General features: G+C 43.9%; 1 protein-coding gene across 1 annotated transcript in view; it reads right to left on the bottom strand.

Annotated features, from left to right (window-relative positions):
• The window catches only part of sh3bp2 (SH3-domain binding protein 2), a 97,892-nt gene that overhangs the window by 7,200 nt on the left and 75,415 nt on the right, over window positions 1-15,277 (bottom strand). The window contains exons 7-9 of the mRNA XM_052019890.1: window positions 11,222-11,299; window positions 7,554-8,655; window positions 2,760-2,886 (exon numbers count right to left, since the gene is read on the bottom strand). Coding sequence (XP_051875850.1) covers window positions 2,760-2,886; window positions 7,554-8,655; window positions 11,222-11,299 — 1,307 coding nt within the window. The remainder of the gene's footprint in view (window positions 1-2,759; window positions 2,887-7,553; window positions 8,656-11,221; window positions 11,300-15,277) is intronic.

The raw sequence follows: 15,277 nt of genomic DNA, 5'->3' as shown, positions 1-15,277 counted from the left end.
GTAACAGAGATAACGCTTGCATGGTTGATGCAGGTATGGAATTTCACAAAGCATCTGTTAAAGTAGCGCACGGTATACTTGTAAACAAAATTAAATCCCATAGGATTAAAGGAACAGTGACAACATATACACAAAAGTGGTATGGAGGCAGTTAAAGTGTTATTTTGTAGTCTTGAAGAAATATTCTTTAGGAAATAGTATTTGGATGACTGTATATTATGCATTAATGACGTGAACCTGGTCACCCATTGCACAATTTCAAAGTTTACAAGTCACAGGGAAGTAGAGAACATAGTAACTTACAAGGCTGATAACAAGACACCAGTAATAGATGGTAAAGTGGTCAGACCTGTGGCAGCTATTGTTTAATACAGGAAGTTGTGGTAATACACTTTGCCAGCAAGAATCAGGATGGGCATCAGAATCTAAATGGTACAATTTTCAATTGGGTGCAGGAATGGAAAGACTTTGCTGCAAATCTCTGAGAGTAGCAGGATATTGAGAAGGCCAAAGAAGCATGTTTAACCTAACCCTAGACACTGGAAATCTAAAATACAATTTCTGAAGAAAATTCATGAACCTGAAACATTCTCTCTCTTCTTCTCTCCACAGATGCTACCCAACTTACTGAGTATTGGAATTAGAGGCAAAAGGTGAGAGGCAAGATAATTAAGGGCAACCCAAGGGAAATGTTATTTTATGCAATGATTTTTTATAATTACATATAATTTCTATTATATACGTCTGGAAATGATGGTGAACGTAGATTACTCTTCAATAGGGACCTGAAGGGACAAAAATATAGGAAAGGGCAGTAACTAAGATTAATTGGATAGTTCTTTCAAACAGCTGGTACAGACATCATGGGCCAAATGGTCTGCTCTTGTGCTGCTAGATTAGATGAAATCATAGAATAAAAACAGGAAAATGCTGGAAACACCCATCTGTGGAGAGAGAAATACAGTCAACATTAACAGAGGGTTTTCAACCTGAAATGTTAACTCTGTTTCTCTCTCCACAGATGCTGCCTGACCTACTGAGCGTTTCTAGCAATTTTTGCTTTTATTACAGATTTCCTGCATGTTTTTTTTAAAGTTTTCATTTGTAATGAAATTTTGATATTTCAGATCTTATCATAGCTTTATGGTTATGTTTATTTTGTAATAAACATAGCTGTTGGTTTCCTGTAAACACATTTAATTGCAAATGTTATTTCTCATATCATTACTCAATATCAACTGATCTCTCTTGCCTCTGTGCCTAAGTTTGCCGACTCTAGGTTCCTCCTCCTTGTTATTGCTCTATAGTTCCACCAGAGGCCAGTATTTGTCAGACACCATCATTTCTCTCCAGAGCAGAACTCACCCAATCTTCCACTGCCTACATATGCTAAAACAGATGTTTACAGCTCCTGGTACTTTTATATACCAACAAGATTTCTAATTTTGCTACTTGTTCAACTTCAAGTTGCAGAGGACGTCACCAAGTATCATGGTGATACACGTGACGAGAACATGATACTGGCTTAGCTTTTTAAAGATCTGAACATTGTGACACTTCATGGCCGTACTATTTAAAAAGAAAATAAAAGTGGCATTGGTGCTTTGCAACAGCATGTATTGATTTGATTGCACAAATAATATAAGGAAACAGGTACCAATTGTATTGTGTTTCCTAAGTATACTTCTATGAATAAAGTGTATCTTTGAATTTAAAAATTTGGAACAATGTGAGGGTAATGGATTATAGGACTATGGACTGTAATAAGTTCTGGGAAAGAATGAGTGTTCTGGGAACTTTGATATCAACACAGGAGCATTTGATGCCTCTGGGCCTTTACTCAGAAGGATGAGGGGGAGTTCTCATTGAAACCTACCGGATACTGAAAGGCCTAGATAGAGCGGACATGGAGAGGATGTTTTCATTATTGGGAGAGTCTAGGATCCAAGGGCACAACCTCAGAAATAAAGGGACATCCCTTTAGAACTGAGATGAGGAGGAATTTCTTCAGCCAGACGGTGGTGAATCTGTGGAATTCGTTGCCACAGGGGGCTGTGGAAGCCAAGTCATTGGGTGTATTTAAAGCAGAGATTGATAGGTTCTTGATTGGTAAGGGGGTTAAGGGTTACAGGGAGAAGGCAGGAGAATCGGGTTAAAAAAAACATCAGCCGTGATTGATTAGTGGAGCAGACTCAATGGGCCGGATGGCCTAATTCTGCTCCTGTCTCATATGGTCTTATGAGAAGATGAGGAGAAGGTAGCGTCAATGATAATATCAGCTCGGTTGAAAATTAAACAGAGGTCACACCTCACTCTTCCGGTGGCTGTTTCACTTCTTTCCCAGGTGTTTTTGCCTCATTTCTCTCTCTGCACTGTCACCTAATCTGCTCTTCATCTCAGCACTGTTTCAAAGTGAGGGCAACGTAATTCATTGTGAAAATCTGTGATTTTGACATTATGACACTTTTAAATACAAGGCCATACTTCCTAGCAACATACAAATTAAAAACACCATCTGCATTTTCAAAAACAATAGTCTGATTCACAGAGATTAAAGAGAAAAGTGAAATGTTTCACTTTCTGCTCAAACTACAACATAAATCATTAAAAGCATTTACACATTAAATAAAGATTCACAGTCTTTTCAAACAATGGTTGAGTTAAGCTGTGAATGTAATCATATTCCACTGTGTACCCTCTGACCATTGGTAACACCAATTACAGTACAGGGTGCATTGTCAAAAGAAAACATTTCTTACATTCTCATACTCATCATCATCATCATCATCAGACTGGTGAACGAGCTCCCCTGGTTGGGACTGAGACCGAGGTCGAGACTTTTCCGATGCAACATTGCGAAAACTTTGTCCGTCGGGAGATGAACGGCTACACAAAATAATAGTTTATGGATTTTTATTCATTAGGCACTAAACTTACATTTTAATGCACAATCTTATATCAACATTACACAAATTAGCTGTGTTTGTGTGCATCAGGATGAAATCTAAGTCAGTGAGTACGCAAGTGAAGAACTCATCGAGTGAAGTGTACAGCACTCACCATTAATAGTGTGAAATTGAGTGACAGCATCCATTCATCACACACCCAGTTAAATGCGAGACACAAGAGGCTGCAGATGCTGGAATCTGGAGAAAACCCCTGATATCACATTTAACTGGGATAACAAACAATCTGCTGGAGGAACTCAGCAGGTCAGGCAGCATCTGTGGGAGGAAAGGAATAGCTGCAGGGTCTTGACCCAAAACGTCAACAATTCCTCCCCCCCCCCCCCCCCCCCCCCACACACACACAGACGCTGCTCAACCCACTGAGTTCCTCCAGCAGATTGTTTGCTGCTCCAGTTAAATGTGATATCAGGGATTTGTAGTCAAACATCGAACAGTACAGCACAGGAACAGGCCCTTTAGCCCAGGATGTCTATGTCGACCATGATGCCAATCCAAACTAATCCCATCTGCCTGCACATGGTCTATATCCCTCACGTGCCTGTCTAAACTTCTCTCTAACGTTGCTGTTGTATCTGCTTCCACCACCTCCCCTGGCATCGCATTCCAGGCACTGTTCTCCGTATAAAAAAATCTGCCTCGTAAATCTCCTTTAAACTTTCCCCCTCTCACCTTATAGCTATGCCTTCTAGTACTTGACATTTCCACTCTGGGGAAAAGAATTCCGACTATCTACCCTATCTATGCCTCTCATAATTTTATAAACTGATACGTCTCCCCTCAGCCTCCGATGCTCCACAGAAAACAACCCAAGTTTGTCTAACCTCTCTTTATAGCTAGTACTCTCTAATCCAGGCAACATCCTGGTGAACCTCTTCTGCACCCTCTCCAATGCCTCCACATCCTTCCTGTAATGCAGGGACCAGAACTGTACACAATTATCCAAATGTGGCCTAACTAAAGTTTTATACAAAGTTGCTTTCAGTTCCCAAAACTCTGTCACCAACAGACACAACATTGAATTACGTGATTTGGTGTGAAGTCTACCTTGGCGAGACTGCAGCTAGGCTGCTGAGTACAGTTTGGGTCTCCTAACCTCGAGGATAAATTTGCCAGACTTGTTACAGAGACAGTGAGTTTGTATTATGAGCAGAGATCAAGTAGATTGGGACTGCTGAGTTTAGGAGGATGACAGGAAGTCTCATTGAAATTTATGCAGGGACACAGGGAAAATGTCCCCCCCCCCCCCGCCAAAAAGAGTGCAGGAGCAGGTACAGACTCAGAATAAGAGGTGGGACTTTTGGAACTGAGGCGAGAAGAAATTTCTTCACCCAGAAGGTGATGAATCTTTGGAGTCAGAGGGCTATGAGGGTCAGTCGTATAACAGCGGATTCAAAGGGCCAGATGATCTCTCCTCCTTATATAATAGTCACAGACTCAGCGTTGCACAGCAATAGAGACAGGTCCTTTGGCCCACCACGTCTATGCTGACCATCATGCCTATCTATACTAATCCCACTTGGATTCAACATGGGCTTAGCGGGAGAAGCCAGACAGTGGCAGTAGATGGTTGTCTCTCTGACTGGAAGCCTGTGACTAGTGGTGTGCCGCAGGGATCGGTGCTGGGTCTGTTGGTGTTTATCATCTATATTAGTGATTTAGATGATAATGTGGTAAACGGGATCAGCAAATTTGCAGATGACACCAAGATTGGGGGCGTAGTGGACAGCGAGGAAGGTTATCAAAGCTTGCAGTGTGATCTTGACCAGCTAGGAAAATGGGCTGAAAAATGGCAAATGGAATTTAATGCAGACAAGTGAGAGGTGATGCACTTTGGGAGGACAAACCAGGGTAAAACTTACACACTGAATGGTAGGGCACTGAGGTGTGCGGAAGAACAAAGGGATCTGGGAATACAGGTCCACAGTTCACTGAAAGTGGCGTCACAGGTAGATAGGGTTGTAAAGAGAGCTTTTGGCACATTGGTCTTCATAAATCAGGGCATTGAGTACAGGAGTTAGGATGTTATGTTGAAGTTGTATAAGATGTTGGTGAGGCCAAATTTAGAGTATTGTGTGCAGTTCTGGTCACCAACTTACAGGAAAGATATCAATAAGCTTGAAAGAGTGCAGAGAAGATTTACAAGGATGTTGCTGGGACTTGACGACCTGAGTTATAGGGAAAGGTTGAATAGGTTAGGACTTTTTTCCTTGGAGCGCAGGAGAATGAGGGGAGATCTTATGGAGGTATACAAAGTTATGATGGGTATAGACAGGGTGAATGAATGCAGGCTTTTTCCCCTAAGGTTGGATGAGACTAGGTCATAGGTTCAGGGTGAAAGGTGAAATATTTAAGGGGAATCTGAGGGGAAACTTCTTCACTCAGGGTGTGCAAGTGTGGAACGAGCTGCCAGCGAAAGTGGTCGATGTGGGTTCAATGGTAACACTTAAGAGAAGTTTGGATAGGTATGTGGATCGGAGGGGTTTGGAGGGATATGGTCCAGGTGCAGGTAGATGGGACTAGGCAGAAGATCAGGTTGGCAATAGACTAGATGGGCCAAAGGGCCTGTTTCTGTGCTGTAGTGCTCTATGACTCTATGAGACTTGCCTGCATTAATTCCATATTCCTTTATGCCTTGTTCATTCAAGTACTTGTCAAGATGCTTCTTAAATACTGTTACTGTTCCTGCATCCACCACCTCCTCTGGCAGCTCATTTCAGATACCAACTACTGTGTGTGAAAAATTTACCCCTCAGATCTTTAAATCTCCTCCCTCTCACCTTAAACCTATGCACTCTAGTTCTAGATACCCCTACCATGGGAAACCTCTCACCTTAAACCTATGCACTCTAGTTTTAGACACTCCTACCATGGGAAATAAATTCAGACCCTATCTATGCCTCTCATAATTTTATATAAAGGTAAAGCCAGATAAGATACCTCTATCATGTCACCTTCCAGCCTCCTTCGCTCAAGGGAAGACAGACTGAGCCTATCCAATCTCTCATTATCAATCAGGCCCTCCAGTCCTGGCAACATCTTTGTGAATCTTTTCTGCATTCTCTCTAGCTTAATCACATCCTTCCTATAGTGTGATGTGGTTTTATGTTCTTAAGTTGCTATAGATACATGATGGGGACTCATTAAACTTGTCAGAGAAAATTAACAACTGGTTTTTCAGTGTAAATAAAATTGTAAACTATTGCCAAACAATGTACATGTGGCAAAAATCTACATGTGTGAAATTTCCTTCTTTCAGATTTAATTTATTTTTGATTAAAACATTTTCTTTTCAAACTTACCTTCCCTTCCCCTTCTTATTTCACCTTCTGTACCTGTTTTGACAATCCCCAACAGAGAAGACTGATTCAGCTTCCTAACTTCCAGCACAGTCCAACCTGATAATTCCCAGAAAGTGTCCCTGTTACCACTTTACAGGCAAATTCCTTCCATTCCCTGTTAATATATCTATAATTGGATTCAAATAATGTTAAAAACTTCTGGTTTGAGGTTAATTTTTTCCTTTTTTTTGTAATTTGACTTTATATATAAAGTGAAGGATGTGATTACAATGGAAAGAGTGCAAAAAAGATCCATAAGGATATTGCCAGGACTCGAGGATCTGAGTTATAAGGAGAGGTTGGACTGGCTGGGCCTTTACTCCTTGAAGCGTAGGAAACTGAGGGGTGATCTCATTGTGGTGCATAAAATCATGAGGGGCATAGATAGGGTGAGTGGTCCTTTTTTTCCAGGGTTGGGGAATCGAAAACTAGAGGACTTAGTTTTAAGGTTAGAGGTGAAAGGTTTAATTAAGATCCTGAGGGGCAACTTTTTATTTTACACAGCAGGTGGTAGATATATGGAACCAGCTGCCAGAGGAAGGGGTTGAGGCAGATACATTTAAGAAGTACGTGGACATGTATATGGATGACAAGAGTTTAGAGAGGTATGGGCCAAGTGCTGGGAAATGGGATTAGCTTGAATATACATCTTGGTTGGCGTGGACACGTATGGGCTGAGGTCCTTTTTCCAAGCTGTACAACTCTATGACTCTATATTTTTGTTCAACTCAGTGCTTTGTCAAAGTAGAGAAAGAAGGTAGCGAACACACACATAGCACATGGTTATTCAAAGTAAACCAGTGGAATTTCCCTGTCCTCTCTTAAGAGATTTGGACCTTAGAAGGCTATCAAGTACCGGGAATCTGTGGAGTATTAGATTCTGCACCAGGTAAAACAATGAAACTTAACAAGTTTATATTGCAAATTCATCAGGGAGGGGTTTGGTAATGAAGTGGCAAAATGCAGGATTAGTGATAGAAATGTCCCTAGATGTAAGATTAATTATGAGATTTATTACAGGGTGCAAGAGAATTTCCTTGTATAAATTATAAAAGGTATGAAGTTCAGTTTCAAGGTTTTGGTAAATGGATATTTTGAAAGATTGTAGAAACAGGAAGAGTAAATAGAAGAAGTGTTTGTTTACATGGAAGATAGTTACCAGTGCAGGCTGTTGAGTTGAATAACCAGCTCACTTATGAAAAACACTGTGCACGAAGTACACCTCAATGACGGTCACTGTACTTACTGTAAGGGAAGTGTGTTGTGCTTTTCAACTTTAGGCTTAGCAGAAACAGGTGGTGGTTTAGGAAATTTAGAAGCTGCTTTTGGTAATGGTTCTGGTTTATATAGTTTGGGTTTGATCTCTTCAGTTTGAGTTGGAATTTGTGACAGTGTTGGTTTGTTGATAGGCACCGAAGGACTGGATCCTTTGTGAGATGGCAGAGGAGAGGGTCCACCACTAGATCCTATGTGAGATGGCAGTGGAAGGGGTCCACCACTAGATCCTTTGTGAGATGGCAGTGGAGGGGGTCCACCGCTAGATCCCTTGTGAGGTGGCACTGGAGGGGGTCCACCACTAGATCCTTTGTGAGATGGCACTGGAGGGGGTCCACCACTAGATCCTTTGCAGGAAGGCACTGGAGGGGGTCCATATCCTTTGTGAGATGGCACTGGAGGGGATCCACCACTAGATCCTTTGTGAGATGGCACTGGAGGGGGTCCACCACTAGATCCTTTGCAGGAAGGCACTGGAGGGGGTCCAGATCCTTTGTGAGACAGCACTGGAGGGGGTCCTGCAATCAATCCTTTGTTGGGAGGCACTAGAGGGGGTCCAGATCCTTTGTTGGGAGGCAGTGGAGGGGGTCCAGATCCTTTGAGGGAAGGCACTGGAGGAGGTCCACCACTAGATCTGTTGTGTAAAGGTACCGGAGGGAGTCCAGCAGTAGGTCCTTTGTGTGAAGGCGATTGAGGAGTTGAAACATTGAACAGTTCCCTGTTTACAATTGCCTGTTGAAGGTGTTTATTTAAGTCCAATGAAAAGTTGCTTTTACTTTTGACGCCAGCAGTTGGGGTTTCTAGAGGTTTCTTGCGTGGCTCCACCTCGCCAAAAGTGGGCTTCGAATGAGCAGGTGGAGGAGCCGGGCAGCCTGCTGAGACAGTGGAAGGCACATGTCTGCAGAATGCATTATTTTCATGTAAAGGCAGGGACAAACAATCCCGTGAGTCCTCTTTCCCAGCAGTTAACCCAGGTGATGGAAGTTTCTGATGGGGAGGTGGCAGAGGAAGTGGTGGCTTCATGCTGCTTCTTTCTGGTTGGACTGGAGAAAGGTTCAGCACAGGATGGACGTCTAGACAGGGGAAAGAGAGAACAATACACTACTGTGAAGCAGCAAGTTAAATACTGCTGAATTACTACAATGTGTAATTAAACAGGGTTATATGGACACAAGAGACTGCAGGTGCTGGAATCTGGAGCAACACACAATCTGCTAAGGAGCTCAGTGGATTGAGCAGCATCTGCTGGGGGGAAAGGAACTGTGAACGTCTTGTCCTGATGCAGGATTTTGACCTGAAGCGTTTACAAAACCCTGCATCGGGACAAAGGAACCGTTGATGTTTCAATCCAAAACATCGACAATTCCTCTCCCCCCACATATGCTGCTCGACCAGCTGAGCTCCTCCTGCAGGTTGTGTGTTGCAAACAGGGTTATAACTGTCTTCACAGATTCCTGAAAATTAACTGATTCACAACATCACACAGGACTTTGATTTGTTGCGAGATCCTTCACCCAGTGTCACCATGAAGAATCTGTAATATTATGTGAACACTAAGTAAAGCGCACTTTCTGGGTCCCAACGAGAGCCACTTATCACTTTAAATAGCAATTTATTGGATGTGGAGTATTCGGGGTATGTTTGAAAAATACGATAAGGAAAGGAAGACTTCTGTTTATTTGTCACATTTCACCATTTTCAGGACATCTGAAACTCTGTGAAACTAATGAGGCTTTTTTTTAATTAAAAGTGTAACCATGTTTTAAGGGCTGATGTGACCAGTGGAAAGTCCCCCAGAGATCAGTTCTTGGCCCTCAATTGTTTACTATTTACATTAGTGACCTGGAGAAGGAACCAAATGCAAGGTTTCCAAGTATGCCAAAGATACAGAAATAGGTGGAAGGGCTTATTGTGATGAGGATATTGTGGTTCTGCAACGGGTTACAGATAGATTAAGGTGAAAACCTGGCAAATAGAGTTTAATGTGGGGAAGTGTGAGGTCATGCACTTTGGTAAGAGGAATCAAAAGGCAGATTATTATCTCAATGGAGTGGGACTGCAAATGAGTGAAGTTCAGAGGGATATAGATGCTCCAGTGCATGAACCACACAATGTTAGCTGGCAGGTCCAACAAGTAGTTAAGAAGGTAAAGGGAATGTTTTCCTTTATTACAAAAGGGGCTGATGTTTCAGAATAGGGTTTTGCTACTGTTGTACAGGGTATTGGTGATGCCACACCAAGAATACGGTGCACAGTTTTTGGTCCCCTTATCTAAAATAGGATTAGTAGCTTTGGAGGCAGTCCAAAGGAGAGTCACCAGGCTAATTCCTGGGATGAGAGAGTTGTTCTGTCATGGGAGGTCAAACAGTTTGGGCCTGTATTCCATGGAGTTCAGAAGAGTGACAGATGACCTTATTCAAACACACAAGATCCTAAGGGAGCTTCATGGGGTAGATGTTAGGATGTTCTCACTAGCGGGAGAGTCACAAACAGAGGGACAGAGCTGCAAAATAAGGGACCGGCCATTTAAAACTGAGGTGCATCGAAATTTCTTCTCTCAGAGGGTAGTGAATCCCTGGAATTCTCTGTCCTTGGGGGTGGTGGAGGCTGGATCTTTAGATATATTGAAGGTGGAGAAACAAATATTTGGAAGATCAAGGAACTGAGGATTATGGTGACCTGGCATAAGAGAGAGGAGATGAGACCTGGGACAGATCAACCATGATCTTATTGAATAGCAGGGGCAGGCTTGAGGGGCCGAGTGGCCTACTCCTTGTGTTCTTGTGTGTCTTATGTCAAAGAAAAAGAAAGATTTCTCCCATTAATTTGACGAATATCCAACAGTGAGATTTCATTCCATCCTTCTCTCAATCTTTTTTTGTTTTATAAATGCCACTTCTGCTATTCCCGACAATGGCACATTGAGTGGTAAGGGGGTTAAGGGTTGCGGGAGAATAAGGTTGGAAAAAAATCAGCCATGATCGAATGGTGTAGCAGCTTCGATGGGCTGAATGGCCTAATTCTGCTCATATATCTTATGGTCTTTGAGATAGCAATCAACATCTTTTTCTCGCAAGGACTTTTGGATGTAATTTCCTACTTGATGACTTATTCAAGTAAGTGTCCTCACATTGAATAGAATTTACACAGGATATAATTTTCTAAATTAATTTTAACATTGGAAATGTATCTAATTAGCATACAGCAAATCTCCTGCAACAAAATCATGATGAACAGTGCTTCTGTTCTACTACAGATGGGTGAAAGGATGTACCACAGGGTACTAATGTGGTGAAATGATCTGTATGGATGGCATGCAAAGCAAAGATTTTCACTGTACCTCGGTACATGTGACAACAATAAAGCAATTACCAAAGATGGCCTGACTTTTGTATCTCCAGTGTTGTCCAAACTGGAATTGCTACTGTTGATTACTTAATTGAAAAACCAGGTAATCTAGCAATGTGACAACTCTCACAGAGGCACTCCACTCCAGGTTAGTCAACATTGCAGTGCCTATCAGTATCATTGCGCTGTGTAGAGTTACTGGCGGAACTGTCCCCAGAATGTTACTGTTATTTGCTTCATTAACCTCCCGTGAGACGGCACTCAAATAAAATGGCTGGAATAGTTCATTACCCTCTGGCCCTGGGCTTCCTTGCAGCCCATCTGGTCTCAGGTAATCATCTTCATCATCGTCATCATCTTCTGCATAATCTGATAAAGACAATAAAGTCCGTAAGATACACAGGAGTACCCAGAGTGAAGATTCTTCAGCAGCAACACACAAAGAGCTGGAGGAACTCAGCGGGTCAGGCAGCACCCATGGAGGGAAATGAACAGTCGACGTTTCGGGTCAAGACCCTTCATCAGGACTGAAGGAAAGGGGGAGATAGCCAGTGCAAAGAGGGGGAGGGAAGGGGTAGGGCAAGAGCGGGCTGGTGATAGGTGGATCTGGGTGGGGGGTGGGGAGGGGTGGTGATAGGCAGGTGAGGGAGGGGGGAGAGTGGGAATGACATCAGAGGCTGGGGGGTGATAGGTGGCTGAAGATGGTGGAATCATAGGATAGGAAGGTGGAGCACGGAATAGAGGGAAGAAGGTGGGGAGGGGACCCAGTGGGAGGAGTGGGTGGGCGATGGGCAGATGAGAGGGTGGGGGAGCAAAAGAAGGGGTGATGGGGGCCAGTGGGATCAGGAGAAGATAAAAAGGAAAGAGTCCTCGTTGTCTACGGGGGTGGTGCTGGAGGATTGGAGGGTGGTGAATGTTGGCCCCTTGTTCAAAAAAGGTAATAGGGATAGGCCAGGGAATTATAGACCAGTGAGTCTCACGTCTGTCGTGGGTAAGCTGTTAGAAAGGATTCTAAGGGATAGGATTTATGAACACCTTGAGAATCATGGACTGATTAGGGACAGCCAGCATGGCTTTGTGAAGGGAAGATCTTGCCTCACAAGCCTGATAGAGTTCTTTGAGGAGGTGACCAGGAAGACTGATGAGGGCAGTGCGGTGGATGTGGTTTACATGGATTTTAGTAAGGCATTTGATAAGGTTCCTCATGGTAGGCTTCTTCAGAAGGTCAGAGGCCAAGGGATCCAAGGAAGCTTGGCTGTGTGGATTAGGAATTGGCTTGCATGCAGAAAGCAGAGGGTTGTGGTGGAAGGAGTGCTCTCGGATTGGAAGGCAGTGGCTAGTGGTGTCCCGCAGGGATCGGTTCTGGGACCTCTACTTTTTGTGATATTTATAGATGACTTAGATGAGGGGGTGGAGGGCTGGGTTAGTAAGTTTGCGGACGACACTAAGATAGGCGGTGTTGTGGATAGTGTGGAGGGCTGTCGGAGCTTACAGAGGGATATTGATAGGATGCAGAGCTGGGCTGACAAGTGGCAAATGGAGTTCAATCCGGAGAAGTGTGAGGTGGTACACTTTGGAAGGACAAACTCCAGGGCAGAGTACTGGGTGAATGGCAAGGTACTTGGCAGTGTGGAGAAGCAGAGGGATCTGGGGGTTCATATTCACAGTTCGTTGAAAGTTGCCTCACAGGTGGAAAGAGCAGTTAAGAAGGCCAATGGGATGTTGGCTTTCATAAGTCGCGGGATTGAGTTTAAGAGCCGCGAGGTTATGATGCAGCTTTACAAAACTCTAGTTAGGCCACATTTAGAGTACTGTGTTCAGTTCTGGTCACCTCATTATAGGAAGGATGTGGAGGCATTGGAGAAGGTGCAGAGGAGATTTACCAGGATGCTGCCTGGATTGGAGGGTATTGAATATGAGGAGAGGCTTAAGGTGCTAGGGCTTTATTCACTGGAAAGGAGGAGGATGAGAGGAGACATGATAGAGGTATATAAAATATTGAGAGGAATAGATAGAGTAGACAGTCAGCGCCTCCTTCCCAGGGCACCAGTGCTCAAGACGAGAGGTCATGGCTTTAAGGTTATGGGTGGGAGGTTCAGGGGAGATGTCAGAGGGAGGTTTTTCACCCAGAGAGTGGTTGGTGCATGGAATGCACTGCCTGGGGTGGTGGTGGAGGCAGATACATTGAACAGGTTCAAGAGCTTGTTGGATAGGCATATGGAGGAATGTGAGATAGAGGGATATGCGGGAGGAAGGGGTTAGGTAGTGTGAGGGTGGTCTGATGGACGGCACGACATGGTGGGCCGAAGGGCCTGTTTTGTGCTGTATGGTTCTATGGAGACGGTTTACTATGTTGATCCTTAGCATGAGGGCTTTCTGAAGTTGAATGGTTTGTCAAAACTCACGGGAGTTTACAAGAATGAGAGTTGACCTCACTCACACATAAGATTCCAAGGTGGCTGGTTGTGGTAAGTGGGAAAATTTGGAAATTGGACGCAGAGTTTCACAACAAGAATATGTGCAGGGCAAGGGTTTTTTTTATATAAAACACAGAGAGTGGTAGGTGTCTGGATCAGGCTGCCGGGAGTAGTGGTGGAAGCAGATAGGATAAGGTATCTTTATTAGTCACATGTACATCGAAACACACAGTGAAATGCACGTTTCTGTAGAGTGTTCTGGGGGCAGCCCGCAGGTATTGCCACGCTTCTGGTGCCAACATAGCATGCCCACAACTTCCTAACCCGCATGTCTTTGGAATGTGGGAGGAAACCGGAGCACCCGGAGGAAACCCACGCAGACACGGGGAGAACGTACAAACTCCTTACAGACAGCAGCCAGAATTGAAACCAAGTCACTGGCGCTGTAATAGTGTTATGCTAACCACTACACTACCATGCCTGCCCACTACCGTGGCATTTAAGAAGCTTTTCTATAGACACATGAATATGCAAGGATGGAGGGATGTGGATCACGTGCAGGCAAAAGAAATTTAGTTTAATTTGGTATCCTGCTCAGCACAGACATGGTGGGCCGAAGGGCCTGTTCCTGTGCTGTACTGTTCTGTATAATATAGCAGCCACACAATAAATTCAGAGAGGAGGAAGAATTTTCTTCTCCCAGAGGATTATGAATTCCTGGAATTCTCCTGCCCCAGAGAGCTGTGGAAGCTGAATCATTGAACATACTTGAGGTAGAGAGATATCTCGTTTGCAGGGGGAGTCAAAGGTTGCAAGGAACAGACAGGAAAGTAAAGCTGAGCCCATCATCTTGTTGAATGATGGGACAGACTGGATGGGCCGGGTGGCTTACTCCTGCTGCTAATTTCTATCCTTATGTACATGAAAACATCAAAGTGGCTGTAGGCCATTCAGTGAGATCGTGGCTGATCCTCACCACAGTGTCACTTTACTGCACTAACCCTGAATACTCAAAAGTCCATCGACCCCAGTCTTAAATACACTCAGCGACTGAGCTTCATTATCCCTTCTCATAGAGTCATACAGCATGGAGACAGGCCCTTTGGCCCAACTCATTCATGCCAACCAAGTTGCCTACCTGAGCTAGTCCCATTTATCTGCATTTGGCCCATATCCCTTTTAAATGTAGTAATTGTACCCACCTCTACCACTTCTTCTGGCAGCTCGTTCCACACACCCACCACCCTCTGTGCCAAAAACTTGCCTCTTGGGTCCCTTTTAAATCTCAGAAAAAGACTGTGACCATTCTCCTTATCTATGCCCCTCGTATAACCTCCATAAGGTCACCCCTCAGCCTCCTCTATACTCCAGGGAAAAAAGCCCCAGCCTATCCAGTGTGTCCTTATAACTCAAGCCCTCCAGTCCTGGTAACACCCATGTGAATCTCTTCTGCACCGTCTCCAGCTTAATGACATCCTTCCTATAGCTGGGTGATCAGAACTGCTCACAATAGTCCAAGTGTGGTCTCACCAATGTGTTATACAGTTGTAATACGACATTCCAACTCCTGTACTCAATGCTCTAACTGATGAAGGCAAGCATGCCAAATGTTTTTTTTTCACCACCCTGATTACTTCCACTTTCAAGGAATCCAAAGATTCGCTCCCTTCTGGGTGAAGAACTTTCCTTTTAAATTAGTCCTGAATGGCCAACCCCTTATTTTTGAGTCTGTGATCCCTGTTACTAGGCACCCCAGCCAGAGCAAACGTTATTCCTGCATCTACTCCATCAAGACCTATAGTTTGTTATGTTTCAATGTGATCACTTCTCATTCTTCTAAATTCAAGACAGTATAGGCCTAATCTGCTTAATCCCTCCTCATCAACAAATCCTCCCACCGCACCCCCCCCCACCATCCCAGAAATTAAAT

Source organism: Pristis pectinata, chromosome 7, assembly GCF_009764475.1.
Source record: "Pristis pectinata isolate sPriPec2 chromosome 7, sPriPec2.1.pri, whole genome shotgun sequence".
Taxonomy (NCBI): domain Eukaryota; kingdom Metazoa; phylum Chordata; class Chondrichthyes; order Rhinopristiformes; family Pristidae; genus Pristis; species Pristis pectinata.
This window is presented reverse-complemented; position numbering and strand designations above follow the sequence as displayed.